Source organism: Poecilia mexicana, unplaced genomic scaffold, assembly GCF_051168715.1.
Source record: "Poecilia mexicana isolate PSO_F unplaced genomic scaffold, ASM5116871v1 scaffold_4, whole genome shotgun sequence".
Taxonomy (NCBI): domain Eukaryota; kingdom Metazoa; phylum Chordata; class Actinopteri; order Cyprinodontiformes; family Poeciliidae; genus Poecilia; species Poecilia mexicana.
In genome coordinates, this window is record NW_028263373.1 from 31,042,725 (window position 1) to 31,063,739 (window position 21,015).

Here is a 21,015-nt window from a genome sequence, read left to right on the forward strand (position 1 = left end):
AATTACTGCAAAGGGTATACTTTTTCATTTGATTTTTTTTTTTACCATTTTTATAACAAAATGTATACATACATAAAAATTTTAAAAGTAATTCTTGTTTGAAGTAATTTTGAATCTAAACCTTCCAAGGCAGAAATAAGTTTGTGCTTAAATGTATACATAGTTATGAAACAAAGAAGCAAAAAATACAAGAGAGAGCCAAACAGACAAAACTCACCCTTCTCATTTCTGACAGAGCAACCACCTCTGATCCTACTGGAGTCATATATCCGGACATTGTCTGGAGGCAAAAAAGAGGGAGAGAGAGAAAAAAGACATTATTACTGAAAAACTAAACAAAAACAAGGAGTTTCACTTTATACATAAAAATGTTATTGCCCCAAAGACATTGTTTCTAGAAGACATCCTTATTAGAAATTTATCTCTCATGTCTATCAGAATCTTGGGTCAAATTTAGACTGTTACTGTGATCATAAATAATGGCAAATGGATTTGGAATGGCATATTGAGGACCACACTTTGGAATCAGTCTTAAAAAAATACTAACATGCATATACTGATATGCAATGTGCACAGAGAGACTCAATTTAAAATAATGTGGAGCCTATGCAGAATATGCACAGGCTCCACATTATGCTAACACTGAGGAGGTAGGTTAGAGTTAGGTTCGTCAGCCTGTAATAAATGTAATTTAGAGTTTGTAGTGTGCATGCATATGTTTTGAAAATGTGCAAAGATTGAGAAGTTTTGTTGTGATGTACAGGGTGAGGTAACCTCTGATTGGTTATGGCATAGAATTATGACCCCTTCACTACATTTTGGCAGCTAAAATGGAACTTGGAACATACAGAACACCAAAAATGATAGGAATAAGTACATATGGTGCAAGGAAGGCCATCTGGCCATTCTTTATATTGCAACATACCCCAACAATTGACTGACTGGTATAAGGAGCATTTGAGAATTCTCCTACTGTAAAATCTAACTTACACACAATAGTATAACAGTGATGGATTAATAAAGATATGGAAACCACTCATAGACATTATATAGAGGATGACGATGTGGGGCCTTTTATTTGGTGTGTTTTCTTCTTTATGCTTCTTGGTTATTGTTTGACCCGTTGTGTATTTACCTGTTCTGCTGAAATTGTTCATGTTATGACAAAAAAAAAATCAGAAAGGGCATGGCTTGTCTATATTTGATTCAATTCAGTTTATTTACATAGCACCAATTCACAACAGCCATCTCAAGGCACTTAATATATCAATTCAATAACACATACACTATATTACATACAGTATATTACCTGCCTTGACTCACATATGAGTTTAAGTGATATCCCATTCCTAATCCATAGGGTTTGAGATGATGTTAATCCACCCTTTGCAGCTAGAACAGCTTCAACTCTTCTGGGAAGCTCTGTGCACTGTTCTTGAGAATCTGAAGGCCACATGAAGTTTGGAGGTCAGTAGTGACCGACTCTGCAGTTGTTGACCTCTTTGCACTATGCTGACCCCGCTCTGTTAGTTTATGTGGCCGATTCATGGCTGAGTGGCTGTCGTTACCAAACATTTCTGTTTTCTTAGAAAACCCAGCTGACAGTTGAAACTGGAATATTTAGGAGCGAGGAAATTCCACGACTGGATTTGTTGCACAGGTAGCATCCTATCACATTTCCACGCTGGAATTCACTGAGCTCCTGAGAGCGACCCATTGTTTCACAAATGTTTCTAAAAACAGTCTGCATGCCTAGGTGTTTCATTTTATACACCTGTGGCCATGAAAGGGATTGGAACATCTGATTCCGATAATTTGGATGGGTAAGAGAGTACTTTTGGCAATATAGTGTACAACAGGATCACACAACTGATCATAATTATCAAACAGCACAGTATACTCAATTATTCTAAGTAAATAAACATTTTCTCAGGAAACCCAGCATGATGCATGGAATCATTGACTTGCAGCATTCACTCCTGTTAGTCAATTCAGCTGGAGTGGATTGCTGTATCCCCTTGGTGTGATAGCATGCATGTAGTGATTATAGTTATTAATGCTATAACTAACAAATGTGTATGTATTTGTTGTGAGAATCTCAACTATATCTTATTAAAACAAGAATAGAAGAGCCAAATATGTGTATTTTGGGGTTTTTGGTCACTAGATGGGACTGTGGCCTCAAGTATATGAGCCAAGGGGTGACAGGTAGAAGACAGGTATTGAACCCGCAAGAGCATACAAGTTTTTGACCACTGTGGCAGAGTAATTGTTAATGCTGTTGCCATGTACCTTGGAATAACTGGATTTGTTCACAAATGGTTTCATCTGAATAGAATAAATTCTGAATTTGCACTCCAAATAAGATCCTTGGGATTCACTTTACAGCGGCTAATGTTGTACATTGTACAACATTAGCCTCTCAGTAAGTCATAACAAAGCAGCAACGGATCAACACTTAACTAGTGCAGTATTAACTGGCTAGTACTGTCAAAAACTTGGCCTTTTTGATAAAAAAAATAAAAAAATGTGTATATATATATATATATATAAAAAAAAATTCCCCTCTCACCCTCCGTGGGTGGTCTCTTTCATCCTCTGAGCTCGGGTCCTCTACCAGAGGCCTGGGAGCTTGAGGGTTCTGCGCAGTATCTTGGCTGTGCCTAGAACTGCACATTTCTGGACTGAGATGTCTGATGTTGTTCCTGGGATCTGTTTGAGCCACTGCTCCAGTTTGGGGGTGACTGCCCCGAGGGCCCCGATGACCACAGGCACCACTGTGGTCTTCACCTTCCAGGCCTTCTCCAGTTCCTCTCTGAGGCCCTGGTATTTCTCCAGTTTCTCATGCTCCTTTTTCCTGATGTTGTGGTCACTTGGTATTGCTACATCCACCACAACGGCTTTCCTCTGTTCTTTATCCACCACCACAATGTCCGGTTGGTTCGACATTACCATCTTGTCTGTCTGGATCTGGAAGTCCCACAGGATCTTAGCTCGGTCATTCTCCACCACCTTTGGGGGTGTCCCCCATTTTGACCTCGGGGCTTCCAGTCCATATTCTGCACAGATGTTCCTGTACACTATGCCCGCCACTTGGTTATGTCGTTCCATGTACGCTTTCCCTGCCAGCATCTTGCACCCTGCTGTTATGTGCTGGACTGTCTCAGAGGCCTCCTTGCACAACCTACACCTTGGGTCTTGTCTGGTGTGGTAGATCTGAGCTTCTATTGCTCTGGTGTTTAGGGCCTGTTCCTGGGCGGCCAGGATGAGGGCCTCCGTGCTGTCCTTGAGTCCAGCTTTCTCCAGCCATTGGTAGGATTTCCTGATATCAGCCACTTCAGTTATTTGTCGGTGGTACATCCCATGCAGGGGCTTGTCTTCCCATGATGGTTCCTCCAGCACCTCGTCCTCTGTTCCCCATTGCCTGAGACATTCGCTGAGCACATCGTCCGTTGAGGCTTTGTCCTTGATGTATTTATGGATCTTGGATGTCTCATCCTGGACAGTGGCTCTCACACTCACTAGTCCTCTGCCTCCTTCCTTACGGCTCGTGTACAGTCTCAGGGTGCTGGATTTGGGGTGGAACCCTCCATGCATGGTTAGTAGCTTCCGAGTCTTAACATCCGTGGCCTTCATCTCTTCCATTGGCCAGCTAATTATTCCGGCAGGGTATCTGATTACTGGTAAGGCATAGCTGTTTATTGCACGGATCTTGTTCTTGCCATTGAGCTGGCTTCTCAGGACTTGCCTTATTCGTTGGAGGTATTTGGCTGTGGCTCCTTTCCTTGTGACCTCATCGAGGTTGCCATTTGCTTGTGGTATTCCCAGGTACTTGTAACTGTGCTCTATGTCTGCTATTGTTCCCTCTGGGAGTGAGACCCCTTGTGTGCGGACGACCTTCCCTCTCTTTGTAACCATCCGACCACACTTCTCTAGTCCGAATGACATCCCAATGTCAGTGCTGTAGATCCTGGTGGTGTGGATCAGTGAGTCGACGTTTCGCTCGCTCTTGGCGTACAGCTTGATGTCATCCATGTAGAGGAGGTGACTGATTGTGGCCCCATTCTTGAGTCGGTATCCGTAGTCTTCCCACTTCCCTCCTTGTTATCATGATTTTAGCCTCTAACCGTCTTTTCCATGGTGGATATGGGGTCTCATGGTTGCTCTACTGTAGCTGACTGTATAGCTCAATGGGTAAGTCATCAGTCTTCCACCCAGGAGACCCAGGTTCGAATCCCGGCTGGGGCAAAAAAGTTACAACAGTGAAATTGAGCTGTGTAGTGTGGGTCCTTAGGCAAGACCCTTGGAGCTATATAGCCTACCTCATGCCATGAGAGACATTGATATGCATAACATGCCGGCTCAGACATCGCCTGGCCAAACAAGGTCTGCGTCAGGTGCTGGGGAACCAGAGCACCTTGATGACAAATGGGCTACTGAAACAAGATGGAAATGGGCAATTAATTTTTTTGCAAAGCGATAAAAGCTGGTAGCTCTTGAATTGTTACAAAATAAAGCTGTATTTCCCTCAACCCACTGGCTGCAATGTTGAACCTTGAGATGCCATGAGACCTAAATCCTGAACATCATGGCATGGAGTGCATCCCAGTTTTCCATGTCTGTCATATAACCATTCATTTTAGCTTTTAAACTGGTTCTATTGATCCTGTGTCCAGACAGAGGGATAATCATAATCTGTGTGTGGTTCTCCAGTAAAATCTCCCCAGAAGACCATTATCGGCTGCTCTCTGACATTTCTTGAACATTTCTTGAACACCACAGGTTACGCTGTGGAAAGTCAGGAACATTTTAAAAGACTTCTCACACCCTCCACAATTTGTTCCAACGGCTGCCATCTGGCTACAGATACAGGAGTATTAAAGCAAGGACAAACAGACTAAAGAACAGTTTATACCCAGTAGCCATAAGAGCATTAAAAGAGTATTATTATTATTATTATTATTAATTATTTAGTGCATTATTTTGACATCTTGACAGCTAAAATCAAAGGTAGTCATCGTCTGTTTACAAAATCTAAATAAATTATTTCCAAGTAGAATCAAGCACTTAGTAATAACATGGGTTAGCTTGTTGTTTGCGTTAGTGATACCATTGTTGACATAGACTAACTACTTAAAATAGCACAACTCAATATTCACCCGGGCAGTAACAAGTCGACAGCCATCTTATGCTTCTTTTGATCCTAAATGGTTGACCCAACCTTAAACAAAATAAGTGTATGCATCTTTTCATACAGGCTTTTCAAAGCTGTCATCTGGCTCTTCATAGAATATGAGGTCAACAGCACCAGATAGTTATGTCGATTGCCTCAACTATTTACTGATTGGTAAATCCTCAAGATTATATGACAAGTATTGTTTTTACCGAGAAAATATGGATTATATCCTAAATATACACATATCTTTTGAGGTACCTTGTCTGTGCCAGCCCATTTAGGGCATTAGTGTACTTGCTGTGATCAATTTCGCTGTGTTTTGAACCAGAGAAATCGACTTTATGACCCCCATCTGAATTTTGCATGTCATCCGGGTCTCGTGTCTGAAAGGGTTAGGGGTTAGGGTTAAGTAGGCTATGCTCATGTCCTCTTAAGACGCAGAGCTATGTGTACTGTATGTAGTCATGTGACTCCAATCTGTAACAAGAAGTGAAACAGACAGTGAGGTTTGCAAACAGCAAGATTGTTTAGTAGCTCCTGTCAGATGGACCTCTTCAGGTGAAAGATTATGATATGTGATGTGAGTTTTTATTTTTAAAAAGTAAGCACACAAGGGTGTGTGGCTTAAGTACACCAGATGTGCACCGTCAGTGACCAGCGGAGGCTCTGCATTCAGGAAGGAGGCAAGGCAACACAAGGCAGTCAAGGTAGATTTATTTGGACCTGCAGGTCACAGTTACACCGACACCCATTTTCACAGTGAGACAAAGAAGCTGGCTTTTATACTTTGGGCAATTCAAACACTCATACCAGGTAAAGGGGTGATAAACCAAAAGAAAAAAACATTTACACAAATCTAACACAAACAATAAATGGTACCAACACTTATTTACATGCATGCAAATCATTAGAACTAAACTATTCTAAGATCAATCAAAGAATAAATTAAACTAATAAATATATCTCCTCAGAGTATTATCCCTCTTAATTGTAATGGTATGCTCCAGGAGCTTTTTAACAGCACCTGGACCACTTCTCTCCCTTTGCTGCTCCACCCTGCTGAGGAGACACACCCAATAAAGGTAAGTACTTAAGCAATTAGCAAACTCAAATTCAACCAATAGAAATGAGAAACAAACTGAAATTTTACCCACAATCTCCCTGTACAGGAAGGATGACCAGTCCCTCTGCCTGAAAGAATGTTTAACTGAAATAAAGAACTGAAGCAAAAAGCATTTGATCTGTAAATAAACTAAACAACATAATATTAATAATCATTTAGGGATGGAACCCCTGGTCTCCATTACATGCACCATGACATGAGTATCTTGTATCTGCAGTGCTGTGAGCCTCGTCCTGATGGAGGAGGCTCACAGCACTCACAGCTGACCTTCTTCATCATCAGGCTAGTTCTGGGGTCCCGAAATACCATACTGGGTCCGCTCTCTCAAAGGTTCCCTTTTTAGTTCTCAGTGTCAGCATAAGGGAAAGATAGGATAGGTTGATTTTACTTATTTGATCATTTCTGCTACTGAATTAAGCTGCACTGACCCTTGCAAAATTGCCTCACTAATAAAATATTTATCATAAAGAAAATGTAAAGAAAATGATTGTAAAATAGCTATGATGTTTGATTCTGGAGAGGAAAAGGTGGTAAATGTTTGATAGGTTGCTTTTGGCCCAAAACTAAAACAACACCCTTGGGACTCGCCCGAGTCACTAAAACCTACCTGGTTCAGTAACAAGTGCAAGTTGTAATAAAGAGAAAGAGCGACCGTTAACAGGTGTGCTCTGTGAAACTAGCTGGCTGCAGGCTGCTCAGTCTGGCTAATTCACAGGGGGAAGAAGGTGGGACATCTGGATGAAGGTCGTGAGAAACGATACCAGCTTAAACAGAGTTTACCGCAGTTCTGGACAGGGTAAACCCCAGCAGATTTAGGAAGCTCAATTCACCCGTTAGACAGAGAGCTGCTAGCACAGCTCACACTCCAGAAGGAGAAGTAGATAGAGAAGGAGATGGAGAGGGAGGGGGCGAGGGGATGTTTTACAACAACACTGTTCAACTTGTTGAATATTAATTCAACTGCATAAAAATGAAATGCAACAGAAAAATAAAAAATTGACTCATAAAAATAGAATATGGCGGAATATTTTTAAGACAGTCAGTCAAATTGACGGACAACAAAAAAGTCTAGGGTGACCTCTGATATATGTATGCAAATAGTATGCAGTACGAATGTTTTCCATTTGACTGTTAAATCCTGAAAATATCCATCCATCCATTTTCTAACCCCTGGCGGGGTCGGGTGGGTTGCTGGTGTCTATCTCCAGCTAACGTTTCGGGTGAGAGGCGGGGTCACCCTGGGCAGGTCACCAGTCTGTCGCAGGGCAACACAGAGACAGACAGGACAAACAACCATACACACACACACTCACATCTCGGGAGAATTTAGAGAAACCAACTTGTTTTTGTGCAAGTTGGTCTCCCATTCCGGCTTCCTATGTGGGAGGAAGCCGGAGTACCCGGAAAAACCCCATGTATACACAGAACATGCAAACTCCATGCAGAAAGACCCTGGGCCGGGAATTGATCCCAGGACCTTCTTGCTCCAAGGCAACAGCTCTACCAACTACGTCACTATGCAGCCCTCCTCAAAATATACCAAATGTATGTATCCTATTACTGACTTCTATTGGTTTTAAATCTTTTCATAGTCTTGTTGAAGTTGATGTTTACAATATTTGGTGCTAAAAATGGCACATTTTAATGTAGATTTTTTAAAATAAATTTAGTTAAAATAGAATCAGATGAAAAATTTGTGTGATTTACTTACAGGTATGGGAGTTCCTCTCTCTGACGGAGGTATCATGTCAACAGTGAGGACTTGGGGTGGGTCAATACCCTTGCCTACTTTCTGATGGATGAGGTGCATCGCAAGGGCAAACTGCTCCCTGTTCAGTTTGCCTATCTGTCTTGTATCTGCCAAAGACCTGCAGAGCAGAAGAATACATAATTACATTTACTTTACTCAGAATTGCTGTGCATACCAACAGAAAATGACGAGAATCACCTGAGTGATTCTAGTTACTTCAGGTGGAATTTGTGTCATTGTGAAAGTTTGTGTCAGAATATAAATCTATGTAAAAAAGTGTAATAATGTTTTAACAGTCATTCCTATACTGTTACAAAAATGCTAAAAACAAGAGAGCACTTTAACTTACTTTCTATTTCTACTTCTTGTAGACTTTTGAACATGTCGTGTGGTTGTCAAGGGTTAACAGATACAATTTCAGTCTTATACACAGGGAGAAGCAGGAGGATATCAATGGGTGGGACTTCAGTGATGTCCTTAAGTATTACACCAACGTGGATAGCACTACCCCCAATGACAAATTTAAAAAATCTGTTGCAGATCAGATGTTCCATCCAATTTAGTTTTGGAATAGTCAAGGACTATTCCAACGTCGCAGATTAGATTCCCATCCAGATGACCTTTGCCGCATGTCCTCACTCTCTCATTACCTACTTTCCTGTCCTAGCACTTTGAACTACAGTGATCCCTCGCTATAACGCGGTTCATTTTTCGCGGTCTCGCTGCCTAGCAGGTTTTTTTTGTGCAGGTTTTTTCACAGTGCATTGTGTTCTGCGTCCCAATTGGCTAAAATATACGTAATACAGATTTGGCCATTCAGGAGATGGAAACTGAAACTTTAAATGCCTGCTGGAAAAATCTGTGGCTGTAGGCTCTGCTGTAGATACAGCTGTGAATCTCTTGGGGCAGGTTGGAGGAGACACTTTAATGACACGACTCCAGATCACATTAAGGCCTGATTGATGAACAGGTTTTGTTCTTTGGTTTCAACGTAGAGTATTTAATTATGCTGTGTAATAATTGTAAAAACTAAAGGTAACTACTTCGCGGATTTCACTTATCGCGGGTTATTTTTACGATAATAACCCGCGAAAAACGAGGGATCACTGTCAAGGCCACTAGAGCCAAAAAACCCTAAAAACTAAACCAAAAACCAAACCAAAACAAAACAAAGGTCATTCATATCCAGTTTGGTGCAAATTGGATGGTTCATGTGTGATTTAGAGCCAACTGTATGCAAACAGCAAAAGATTGGAATTTGCTAGTCTGCTGCTTCAACATTCCAGCCACAAGACAAAAGTCGAGGGAAGGATGCAGCATCATAATGTTCTTTCATCTAACAGGTTGAAATCTATATGAATCAGAGTAAAAGGAAGATGACCAAAGGTAAAATAAGTGATTTTCTGTTATAAGGGGATGGGGCTAAGGCAGGGGTGGGCAACCCTGGTCCTTGAGGGCTGGTGTCCTGCAACTCTTAGATGTCTCCCTAGTCCAACACACCTGGATCCAACAAATGAATCTCCTCCTAAGTGCAGTCAGGTTCTTCAGAGTCCTGCTAACGACCTCATTATTTGACTCAGGTGTGTTGAAGTTGAGGCACATCTAAAGGTTGCAGGAGACCGGCCCTTGAGGCCTGGAGCTGCCCATCCCTAGGCTCAGGTGATGTCACCATTTGAACCAGAAAGTTTGTGTGGAAGTTATTTTACCCCATGTCAAATGGTCATATTTTGAGGCTTGGCCATACCCACATGGTGTGGTACTGCAAAAAACTTTTGATAACTTTTGATCATTAGAAGTTCAAGACTGTGATGAGTAATTGGGAAGTCTGCAGGTAAAAAATTGTAGCAGTAGTTCACTGAGATCCAAACTAGCTGACTGCCTGTTGGGTTTGGACCATCAATACAAGAGACTTTTTTGTGGGACTTGACAAGTTACACGTGTAATTTCATGCACGTCAGTCAAAGCATAGATTGGGGCTGTTTTTTAAAAAAATTCTAGGGGGTGCTGTGGAAGAATTAGGCCACGCCCACCAAATATTGCACTGCATTCCTGTGAGAGGCTGGATTGGGATCGATCATGGTGGGTTTCGTCTGCTTTGTCATATGTCAAAACAAAGTTTTGATCAATTTTAATCCCCTTCCCTCAACTACATACTGACCAAAGATGAAGCCCCATTTATCCAGGCTTGGGACCAGCACAAAAGACACAAAATGACCCCCTTTGTGGCTGGATTAAAGATGAAGCTGATAAGCTCAAAATATAAACAAATCAAATGCAGGTATTAAGATTAAAAAATATTTAAAAAAATTTATATTGCTTTTTCAGATACTCAGAGGCTTAAGATTAAGTGAACAAAGACTTTCGGGGCGGGAGATCTACCTATGTACCAAATTTCAGATCTCTTGAAGTACAGTAGGCCTTGCTCAGTTTATGTGGCACTGTAAAGACCCCAAAGCCAAGGGGAATTTAACTGAAATCCACAAATTACTTGTGGAGGACAATTTTCAGTGAAGTATGGTGAGTTTTTGAATATATTTAGGTCTCCAAAAAAAGACACATAATATGGCAGAATAATAATTAGAAGTAACAAGCTGAGGAAGGTTCGTAGAATTTATAAGCTCTTTTCAACTTGCTTAATATGTTTTAACTGAACAGACAATCAAAAACCAGCAGAATATCATTCTGCTAATTATGAGAAGTTTAGAGTTGTAGAATTAAGGTAAAAATGCAAGTTGAGGTAACATTAATTGGCACAACTTGCTTGGCTATAATACTGCAATATAGTTAGAAGTACGTCAGATCAGAAATCTGCCAAAGCTAAAAATAACCAAAATATAATTAGCTACACAGCGTCAAAATCTAAAGAGCAGCGTAAGAACAGACAACAATTAGAATCTAAAATTAAATCATTAGAAGCACAGGTTTTTAGAAATGGCAACACAGAATCTGAGAAGGAATTGCTGTTATTAAAGGCACAATATGAAAAAGAATCTGCAGACAGAGCGGCCTCCAGTTTATTAAGATTAAATCAGTCATTCTATGAACAAGGAGAAAAACAGGGGAAACTCTTGGCATGGCAAATAAAACAGTTGGAAGTGCAAAAAAATATAACCTCTATTTTAATAGTAAAGGAGAAACATTAGTAGACCCAATCAAAATAAATGATGAGTTTAGGAAATACTATGATAAGTTGTATGACTCTCAAGACACCTCTGTTCTTCAAGAACACGACTCATTTCTAAACAAGTTAACTATTCCCTTGATAGATGAAAATTATAGAGAACAGCTGGAAGCTGAAATTACAGAAGAAGAACTTGGTCAGGCTATAGACTGCATGAAGGCAGGGAAGAAAGCTGGGCCAGATGGGTTCCCTATAGACTTTTATAAAAAATTTAAAAAGCGTCTAATAAACCTTATGTTAGAGATGTTTCAAGAGGCATATCGTAATGGTGGCCTACCAAAATCTATGACAAGTGCTTTAATTTTTATGCTTCCCAAACCAGGGAAACCCAGCAATAAATGTGAAAATATGAGGCCAATAAGTTTGCTTAACTCTGACCTAAAAATAATTTGTAAAATATTAGCGATTCGTCTACAAGAGTCACTCCCTTCAGTGATGCACAGGGATCAAAATGGCTTTATTCTGGGATGGCAAGGTCTGCATAATGTGCGGAGGCTCCTAAACATTATTCACGATACAGGGGTGAAATCAGGAAAAGCACTTCTTTCACTAGATGCTGAGAAAGCGTTCGACCGAGTCGAATGGTCCTATCTATTCAACATTTTAAATCGTTTCTGTTATGGAAATAATTTTAAAAAATGGATACACCTACTATATTTAAATCCTACTGCGGAAATTTTAACAAATAAAAATGTGTCTAAACCAATCGACATCAAACGAGGATGTCGGCAAGGATGTCCTTTATCCCCTTTACTAATTACTTTAGCATTGGAGCCTTTTGCTATAGCTGTAAGGTCTCATAAAGCCATAACAGGCATTTCAATTAGACAAGTAGAACACAAACTTTCATTATATGCAGATGATATAATTATGTTCATTTCAAACTTAAAATAATCTATTCCAAGTTTACTTAAGTTAATAGAGGAATTTGGGCATATATCAGGGTATAAAATAAATAAAAATAAATCTTCTTTACTACTATTGGATGAAAAAGAAATGTCCTCAAAAATAAGGTCAGAATTTAAGATTGTTGGTGAACTCACTTATTTAGGAATTCAAATATTTCCAAATCTTGATATGATTATCAAGAAAAACTATGAACATTTAACAAAAGAAATCACTGAAACTATCAATAGATGGCTGTCCCTTCCCCTATCACTGATCGGCAGGATCAACAGCTACAAAATGAATATACTCCCAAAAGTATTGTATATTTTTCAGAATGTACCCCTGCCGCCTCCTGCAAACTGGTTTGATAATTTTAGGAAAATGATTGGTGGGTTTTTATGGCAAAATAAACGGCCCAGGATTAGAATGTCGCTTACATTTAGCTCACAATGAGGGAGGTCTAGGGCAGGGGTCCCCAAACTACGGCCCGCGGGCCGGATCCGGCCCGCCACGTCATTTGGTCCGGCCCCCTGAACAATGCCGGATCCGGCCCGCCTCCTCATACCAGAGAGCATTCAGTGTTTTTTTTTTCATATATTGTATTTTCCGGTTTATATGTGGATTTTTCTTCAACCACCAGGGGGGCTCTTGAGCAGATGTGAAACTGACTTTCCCTCAATGGAATATATACTCGTCAGTCCCAGTCACCGTTTCACGCATGGTTTTTTCCATTTGCATTCTGGGTAAAAATCTATCTAAATGCGCGAATGTGTCGTCGCCCCTCTCCCCCCCGCCTCCGTCGACAAGAATTTTCTAAGGTTTCTCTCTCCAAAAACTAAGACCGGCCCCCGACCAGAGAAAGGAACAGCTATGTGGCCCTCGCAGAAAAAAGTTTGGGGACCCCTGGTCTAGGGTGTCCGAACATTAAGTGGTATTACTGGGCAGCCCAACTTAGGACTATTAGATACTATTTTAGTGCCAAGGACGGCCCTCATTGGACAGAAATGGAATCTGAGTCAGTAAGTCCACCCTTACCTCTATTTATTTTTTCTGATTTAGTTCCAAAATTGTTGGGAAAAACGGTTAACCCTATAGTTAAAAACATGATCAAAATATGGTATGATGTAAAAAAAATTTGCAAAAGAACCAGTTCTATTATCACAATTTACTCCCATTTGGGGAAATCAAGACTTTACTCCAGGAAGAGCAGATCCAGTATTTAAACAATGGGCCACAAAAGGAGTAGATACAATTCAAGCTTTATACCAAGAAAATTCAGCTTACATGATGTCTTTTGAAGAATTCAGACAGAAATTTAATATAAATAGAAAGTATTTCTTTAAATACCTTCAGCTTAGGAGCTATATTGGGTCAAAAAACAAAGGACTAACCAAACCACCAAAGTCCCAAATAGAAGAAATTGCTAACAAAGACAGCACAAGTAAAGGTGCAATTTCAGAATTCTACAACTTTATGGTCCTTAATTCTTCAGAAGACTCAGTATTGAAACTGGAAGCCTGGAAATCAGACCTGGGAGTAAACTTGTCACAGGAGGACTGGCAGTCTATCTGTATAAGGGCTCAGAAACAAACAGTTAATTCTCGCTTAAGGTTACTGCAATACAAATGGTTAATGCGAATATATATTACACCAGTCAAATTGAATCGGTGCAATTCTAATATACCAGACATATGCACAAAATGTTTAGAGGAAAAAGGGACCTTGTTTCATTGTATCTGGGAATGTAGGAAAATTAAAAAAATTTGGAAAGCAATAAAAGATACTGTAGAACATCTAGTCTCAAAAGATGTAGAATTAGATCTGGTCTTTCTAATTTTAGGTCTATATCCAAAAAATTCTTTGTTTACTAAAAGCGAACAACTGTTGATAGACATGTGTCTATTAGAAACTAAGAGACTGATAGCACTATTCTGGAAAAGAACAAGTCCAAGTATCAAACAATGGATTGAACACATGCTGAAGACTTTACCTCTGGAACGTATAACGTATCTCCAAAAAGGGAAAAGCGAATTATTTGAAATCATTTGGAGACCATTCCTGAATTTTGTTGAAAGGGTGGACTTGTCTCAAGAAGAAGAACTCAGCTAAAGTCAAGACTTATGTTGGACCACATTGTTAAACAAAGGAGCCTCAACAGTGGACTATTATCTCCGGTATGCTTAAAAGACTTATGCAGATGTGTACCTATGAGGGCGTTTTGTTGATCTTAACTGTATTGGTTGTATGTTTTATGGCAGACATATTTGTAAAAAACACAATAATAATTAAAAAACATTGATGGAAAAAAAAAATAACCAAACTCTATCCTGGAATAATACTGACTATTATAGTCAGTATTATTTTAAGGAAGCAGAGCAAACATCTTTGATTCTGTTTTGCTAGAAAAATCTCAGATTTGTGACAATTGTTTTTGTGTGTCGACAGCTGTACTTTAGATTTTGAAAACCCAGAGTTTAATAACTTATGCATGGTAGTGTAAAAAGATTGGGATTGTAAAATATGTATTAAAAGTATCTGGACTTTACTGCACTGTTCTTCAGTAACGGTGCAGCTTTTCTTTATCGCGACACATCACCTTTTCATTGCAGCAAAGGTGGAGATGGTGGCAGGAGTTCACCCTGCAATCAGGTCACTGGTTCAATGCCCACTCCACCCACCTGTCGTTGTGTCCTTGGGCAAGACACTTCACCCTCGTTGCCTGCTGGTGGAGGTCAGAGGGTCCGGTGGTGCCAGTGCATGACAGCCTCACTGTCATATCAGACTGCCCTGGTGCACCTGTGGCTACTAGCCGCTAGCTTGGCACCATCAGGGTGTGAGTGTGTGCATGAATAGGTGAATGACTGTAGTGTGAAGTGCGTTGGGGTCCGCTGGACTTGGTAATGTGCTATACAGGTACAAAGCCAATAAACAGCAGAATTTCAATAGGCCTTCGCAGTGCTTAGCTGGTCGGGCCTAATTAATTACAAAGAAGTGTAAAGATGCACCTTGAAGAACCTTTTTAATCTATCTGTGTTGTTTTGTCTTTGTTTTGCTTAACATACATTTTAAAACATTTAACTAGAGGACAGATACAAAACATGCCTGAAGGAATCTTCACAACTGCACTGGAAGATTTTCTGATGAGCTGAAAATAAATGTAGACTGGACAAGCTATTCTCCTGGAACCAGAAAGAGAAGTAGCTCTGCTGTGGCTCAGGTAACTTGTTGGACAGAAAACATCTGCAAGAGAGCATGGAAGGTATATAATAAGAGAAAAAAATTTAAATCCCAATCCAGGTCTATGGGCCTTTTCAATTTATTTCACAGTATCCTGTATCATTGGATTAATCCAGAAGCAACCAAATTAAAGCATATGTTAAGAACCCTTAGCTAACATAATTAAAACTCAGATCTTGAAAATAATCTCCAGAAAGAAGCAAAAACATAACAGTTTTTGTTTCACTCTAGCGGTGATGGTTAGAATTTATTATATGCATTAGTTGAAATACTGCAAAATGTTTCTTTCTTTTAAAAAAACAAAACACTTTATTTAATAATTTACCTGCCTATTATTGGTCTTGGGCAGGATATTATCAGAGGGTATGCACAAAACTATCACTGCACCTGACCTGCAAGAGCACAACCACCTCTCCAACAAAGCCAGCACAAACCTAATCCACACAAATACAGGCCACATGCACATGGCCCACTAAAACAGCAGACCTATTCTTTTATTTATTTATTTATTTTTCAAATTATGCTAAATAATGACATGAAAGCAAAGCCTACCCCTGTGATCCATGGAAGGAGGAGGATGGAGATTCCCAGATTCAGGAGCAACAATGTTTGCTTAATTTGTACTCTTGGCAGTAAGTTTCCGACATAATATTTAACCAGCGTTATTTTAGCATGGCTGACAATACATGTGAAGACATCAGTTTTATTGTTACTGAGCAACAGACAGAACACCCTGACGCGTTTGTAGCAATATCTGGTGATTTTAATCATGCCTTATAGCAGAGATGCTATGCTGCCAACATTTCAATAGTTTGTCAGCTGCTCTACCAGTTAGTATATCTCTGTATATCTCTTTACATCTCTACAAAGCAAGACCTCCACTGGGGAAATCAAGTCACAACTTTGTTTTTCCCTGCTCAGAATATAAACCCTCTTGTTCAGAGACGACTTGTAAAGAGAAAGTGGTCACAGGTCCCAGAAAAGACTGAATACAGTGTGTGAATGTGTGCGTGAATGGGTAAATGACTGGATATAGTGTGCACTGTCGGGTCCTCTGATCTTGCTAAGGTGCATTTCAAGTAGAGGCCATTTAAAGTTTACAGGAGGTTGGCATGGTAATTCAACAATACACTCTTAACTCTAGCTCTAGCAGTAGAAGGAGGAGTTTCAGGAAAGACACTGTAATGTCATGTGGACCTTAAAATTCCACAACTCCACAAGTCAAAGACTTCCTCTTACTGTGGCACAGCTACATTGGAGAGCCCTGGTGAAAAAATAGGATATTTAAGTATATTTTAAATATACTGTATTTTTCTGAAGTACATTTTTAGTATTTTATCAAGTGGGTATACTTATCATATTAAAAGTGTAAAATAAATAAATTTTTAAAAACATGCTTCTAATACACTTAAAAATGTATTTTGGTACCCTTTTTAAAGTGTATTTTTCTAAAATATCTTTAAATCCTAATTAAATATGTTTCCAAAATTATATTTTGGACAATCATTTTAAAAATACACTTTGCATCTATTTGTACAAATGTACACTGCTCAAAAAAATAAAGGGAACACTCAAATAACACATCCTAGATCTGAATGAATGAAATATTCTCATTGAATTCTTTGTTCTGTACAAAGTTGAATGTGCTGACAACAAAATCACACAAAAATCATCAATGGAAATCAAATTTATTAACCAGTGGAGGCCTGGATTTGGAGCCACACACAAAATTAAAGTGAAATGTTCCTTTTATTTTTTGAGCAGTATATATTTTTAAAAATATATTACACTTATATACAAACAATTCTTTTCTGAAGTTATTTATTTTCAATGCTTTGCACATGAAATAAATTGCTTGATAGCAAACATTAGATTAGACAAAGGTGGAGAGGAGCTACTGCAATGGTAGGAGTTCATCCCGGAATTGATGGGCAGTCGGTTTGAATCCCACTCTGTCTGCTTCTGTCATTGTGTCCTTGTACAAAACACTTCAACCACATTTGCCTGCTGGTGGTGGTCTGAGGGCCTGATGGTACTGTTGCATAGCAGCCTCACCTCTGTCAGACTGTGCAGGGAGGCTGTGGCTACTAGCCAGGAGCTTGCTACCATCAGTGTGTGAATGTGTGCATGAATGGGTGAATGATTGGGGAAATGACTGAAGGTAGTGTAAAGTACGTTGGGCTCCTATGGACTTGATTAAGCGATATGCAAGAACATGCCACTTACCATTTATTTTGGTCAATTTGGTGAATAGCAACAGAAGTTCGGTCCACTATTTTACTGCCCCAAATTTTTAAATCATTTGTTAATGCGGAAACTGCAAGGTTATTACATCAACAAGGTCAAAATAATGTCTTTTGCATTGGTAAATGGTATTTGGAATCCATATTTTTTTTTTTTTTTGCACTGCAGAACCCAGCCTGCCTCCCTTCGACCCGGACCTATTATACTCAAGCCCTGATTATGTATGCATTGAGCAAAGTGCTACCTTGAAAGTGGGTGAGAATCATCATATCAAACAAATTCCAGCGGAACGCTTCCTCATTGTCCCATTCTGCCCATCCTGTACCAACTTGTCAGCAACAAAGCTAAGGAAAAGAATTACCCAAGCTTTACCCCTTAACTAAGTCATTAAAAAAATATCTAAGTATCATCTCTGAGCTGGACTTGTTCAGCTCAGAGCAAGTCCAGCTCTGAGCTGAACAGCTGGTGTGGCATGGGAGATAAGGAAATCCCTTCATTCAGAAATTCTTGCCAATTTATGATCAGTTCAATTGCAGAATCTATCCCTGATTTCAAAACTTTGGCAAAAGCGGCACTTGTAATTCCAGTCTCCAGTGTAGAGTGCAGAATCATCCTGCAGACCAACATCAAAACCAACATTTTTACACAATTGGTTGGAAAGGTCAATACAGTTCAGCAGGAAGTTGTGAGACTACATATGTTCAGGTCACAGCAGATGGAAAGCTCATAATTTCAGTGCAATCATTTAATGTTATTGTTCATGTGCTTGATGTGTGATGGCACAATGCGAGTTCCATTTACAATCTTGGTCCTTTTGATCCTATAAATCTATCTGATCCATTTATACATAGACATAATAAAAGAATAGACCAAGCATTGGCTTCTCGGGCGTAGGAAATACAGCGGCCATCTTCAATTGGTCGTTCGTCCTACTTGGCTAAACCAAAACAGCCGAAGATGCTTCAGCACTACGGGTTATATTTGTTCAAATCAATGGACTATTGACATGAGGGCTCAGGGGATAACTTTTGTATGTAAGATGGACATATTGTAAATATTTTGAGAATAGAATATTACTATTCTGTATGTATGTCCATCAGTGAAATGCCAGACATATTAGCTACAGTGCTTGGTGTAATACCGGGGTTCAGCCCCAAGGCTAACCGAGATTTGTAAATCTTAAAAAGTTTTAATTATTCCCTAACATTGATTTAGATTATCTGACACAAGAGCCCATCGTTAGAAATAAAACAATGTAACAAATATTTTTTAAGGAAGCGGTCAACTGCTCCAAGATGGCGGCCCTATGTCTCACCAGCGACAAAAGGGAAGACCCGTCCATGAGGCAATATTCTTTATTATGTCTATGCATAATTATTATGTCTATGCATAATTATTATGTCTATGCATAATGAAGCCATTTAAATAAGTGATGAACTTGTACTTGGAAAGATTTCTTACATGCTAAAACATTTTCAATATACGTTTTCTTGAAACTGTACTTTCATCAAATTGACCTAAATATCCAGAAAAAGCTAGCAAACTCTGACATAAACTTCACAATATTCTACTATAAAATCTTGACTTAATGTAAAATATGATTGCAAGCTGAACAAGAGGGAAAATTAAGCTTAACTGTAATGAAATGCAGACAAATCCTTTCGTTATGAAAACATGCTGATAAGGAAGTGTGTGCAGCTTTTTTGTTCCTGGTTCCAGAAATGAATCCAGTCCAGGAGAACAGCTTGTCCTGTCCAGATCTCTTTACACCTGGTCAGAAGATCTTCCAATGTAGCTGAGAAGATTCTTGCATGCATGTGTTGTGTATGTTCTCGAGCTTAACATATTAAAATGCATCTGAAACAAAGACAAAGCAATGTAGGTAGGGTTCTCCCAGGTGTAAATTTTCACTTCTTAGTAATTAGTGAAAAGCTGCACTTTTATTGAAAAAGTAGAAAAACAAGATCCAGATTATTTTGGGCAAATTTTGCAGTCCCAATCTCTGTAAATTAGACATTATAGACTATTAAGCAGCATTAAAATCCAAACTACAGAAGTCAACAGAGTACCTATAAAAACTTGTAACTATAGTTAACACAGTTAGTACTGCCAATAGTTAGTACTGCTAACTTCAAAACATTTATTTTTCAAATACAAACTAGTGACCACCCATCCTTACCATATATGTGCAAGGATGTTCTGAGAAAGTCCAGATTGAATGAAGATATCCTTTACTTCCTGTCCACTGACAAAGCCATCCAGATCTGCGTCCGTCTTCAGAAAGATGTCATCATAGCGACCACGTTCTGACAATGGCACCACCCAGTTCAGTGAATGCTAAAACATGAAAACATGCATATGACTTCATATTTTGTGATCTTTTGAACTTCTAATTGTCAGTCTAATACCCTGTTTTGAGGTTGTACATATAGAACAAAACAATAACTAAAGTTCACAACAGTGTTCTTCCATTTTATTTAGAAAAATCTAGTATTTCAAATAGTATTACAGATAAAATAACCTCAAGGGGCATTATTACATATTTTCCAGGCACCATTTGCCTGGAAAATAACTGTTCCCTTTACTTGTTATAAAAATGCTAATGCTATACACACACACACACACACACACACACACACACACACACACACACACACACACACATACATATATATAAGTTAAAAGAAATTTCACACCTTAACATTTAAAAACTCCTAATTCTTTTGAAACCCCACCTATAGGAAGTCATCACAACAGTGCTCCTATGTGAACCCTTTAACAACAATTTTACCAGCATTTCGCTAAAAAAAAGCTCTTATAATGATCTCTTATAATGACCCAGCTCCAAGGATGGATCATTACATCCTTGGATGTGCCTTGAAGGTGGAGCCTGGTCAACGAAGGTGTTTTGCACAGCTGAATGGCTGCCACATGAGATTAAAAGATATCGTAAACATGCATTAAAGAATCAAGGTAACATGCCAGGTACAGCCCTTGTCATCGTTATTGGCACCCCTTCATGTTTTGCATAACTGATTGAATATCTTCAGAAATAAATGGAAATGTTGAAAATGTTTATCAGCAGGATCTTTCAGTTGGATGTCCAAAGTAATTTAAGACAATTGTTACTGCAACTTCAGGACCTAGAATGCTGTTATAAATGGAACCATAAATTCTGATACCAAAAAATGCTGAAGGAGAATATCCAGCAATTTGTTTGTGACCTCAAGCTGAAACAAACTGGCAGGACAATGATCCAAAACACACCAGAAATTCAAAATTATGAATTTCTTCAGAATTTTGTTTGTAAAGAAAAACAAAATTAATACTTTGGAGAAGCCTACTCAAAGTCTTGACCTGAGCTCTACCGAGATGTTCATGCTGAATTACAACAATTCTGCAAAGATGAGTATCCT

At 39.2% G+C, this 21,015-nt stretch overlaps 1 protein-coding gene across 2 annotated transcripts in view; it reads right to left on the reverse strand.

Moving 5' to 3' along the window:
* The window catches only part of LOC106909087 (epidermal growth factor receptor substrate 15-like 1), a 161,602-nt gene that overhangs the window by 98,940 nt on the left and 41,647 nt on the right, over positions 1–21,015 (reverse strand). For both annotated transcript variants that reach the window (XM_088005198.1, XM_088005197.1), the window contains exons 10-12: positions 19,779–19,936; positions 8,011–8,167; positions 218–280 (exon numbers count right to left, since the gene is read on the reverse strand). In XM_088005198.1, the coding sequence (XP_087861324.1) occupies positions 218–280; positions 8,011–8,167; positions 19,779–19,936 (378 nt within the window). The remainder of the gene's footprint in view (positions 1–217; positions 281–8,010; positions 8,168–19,778; positions 19,937–21,015) is intronic.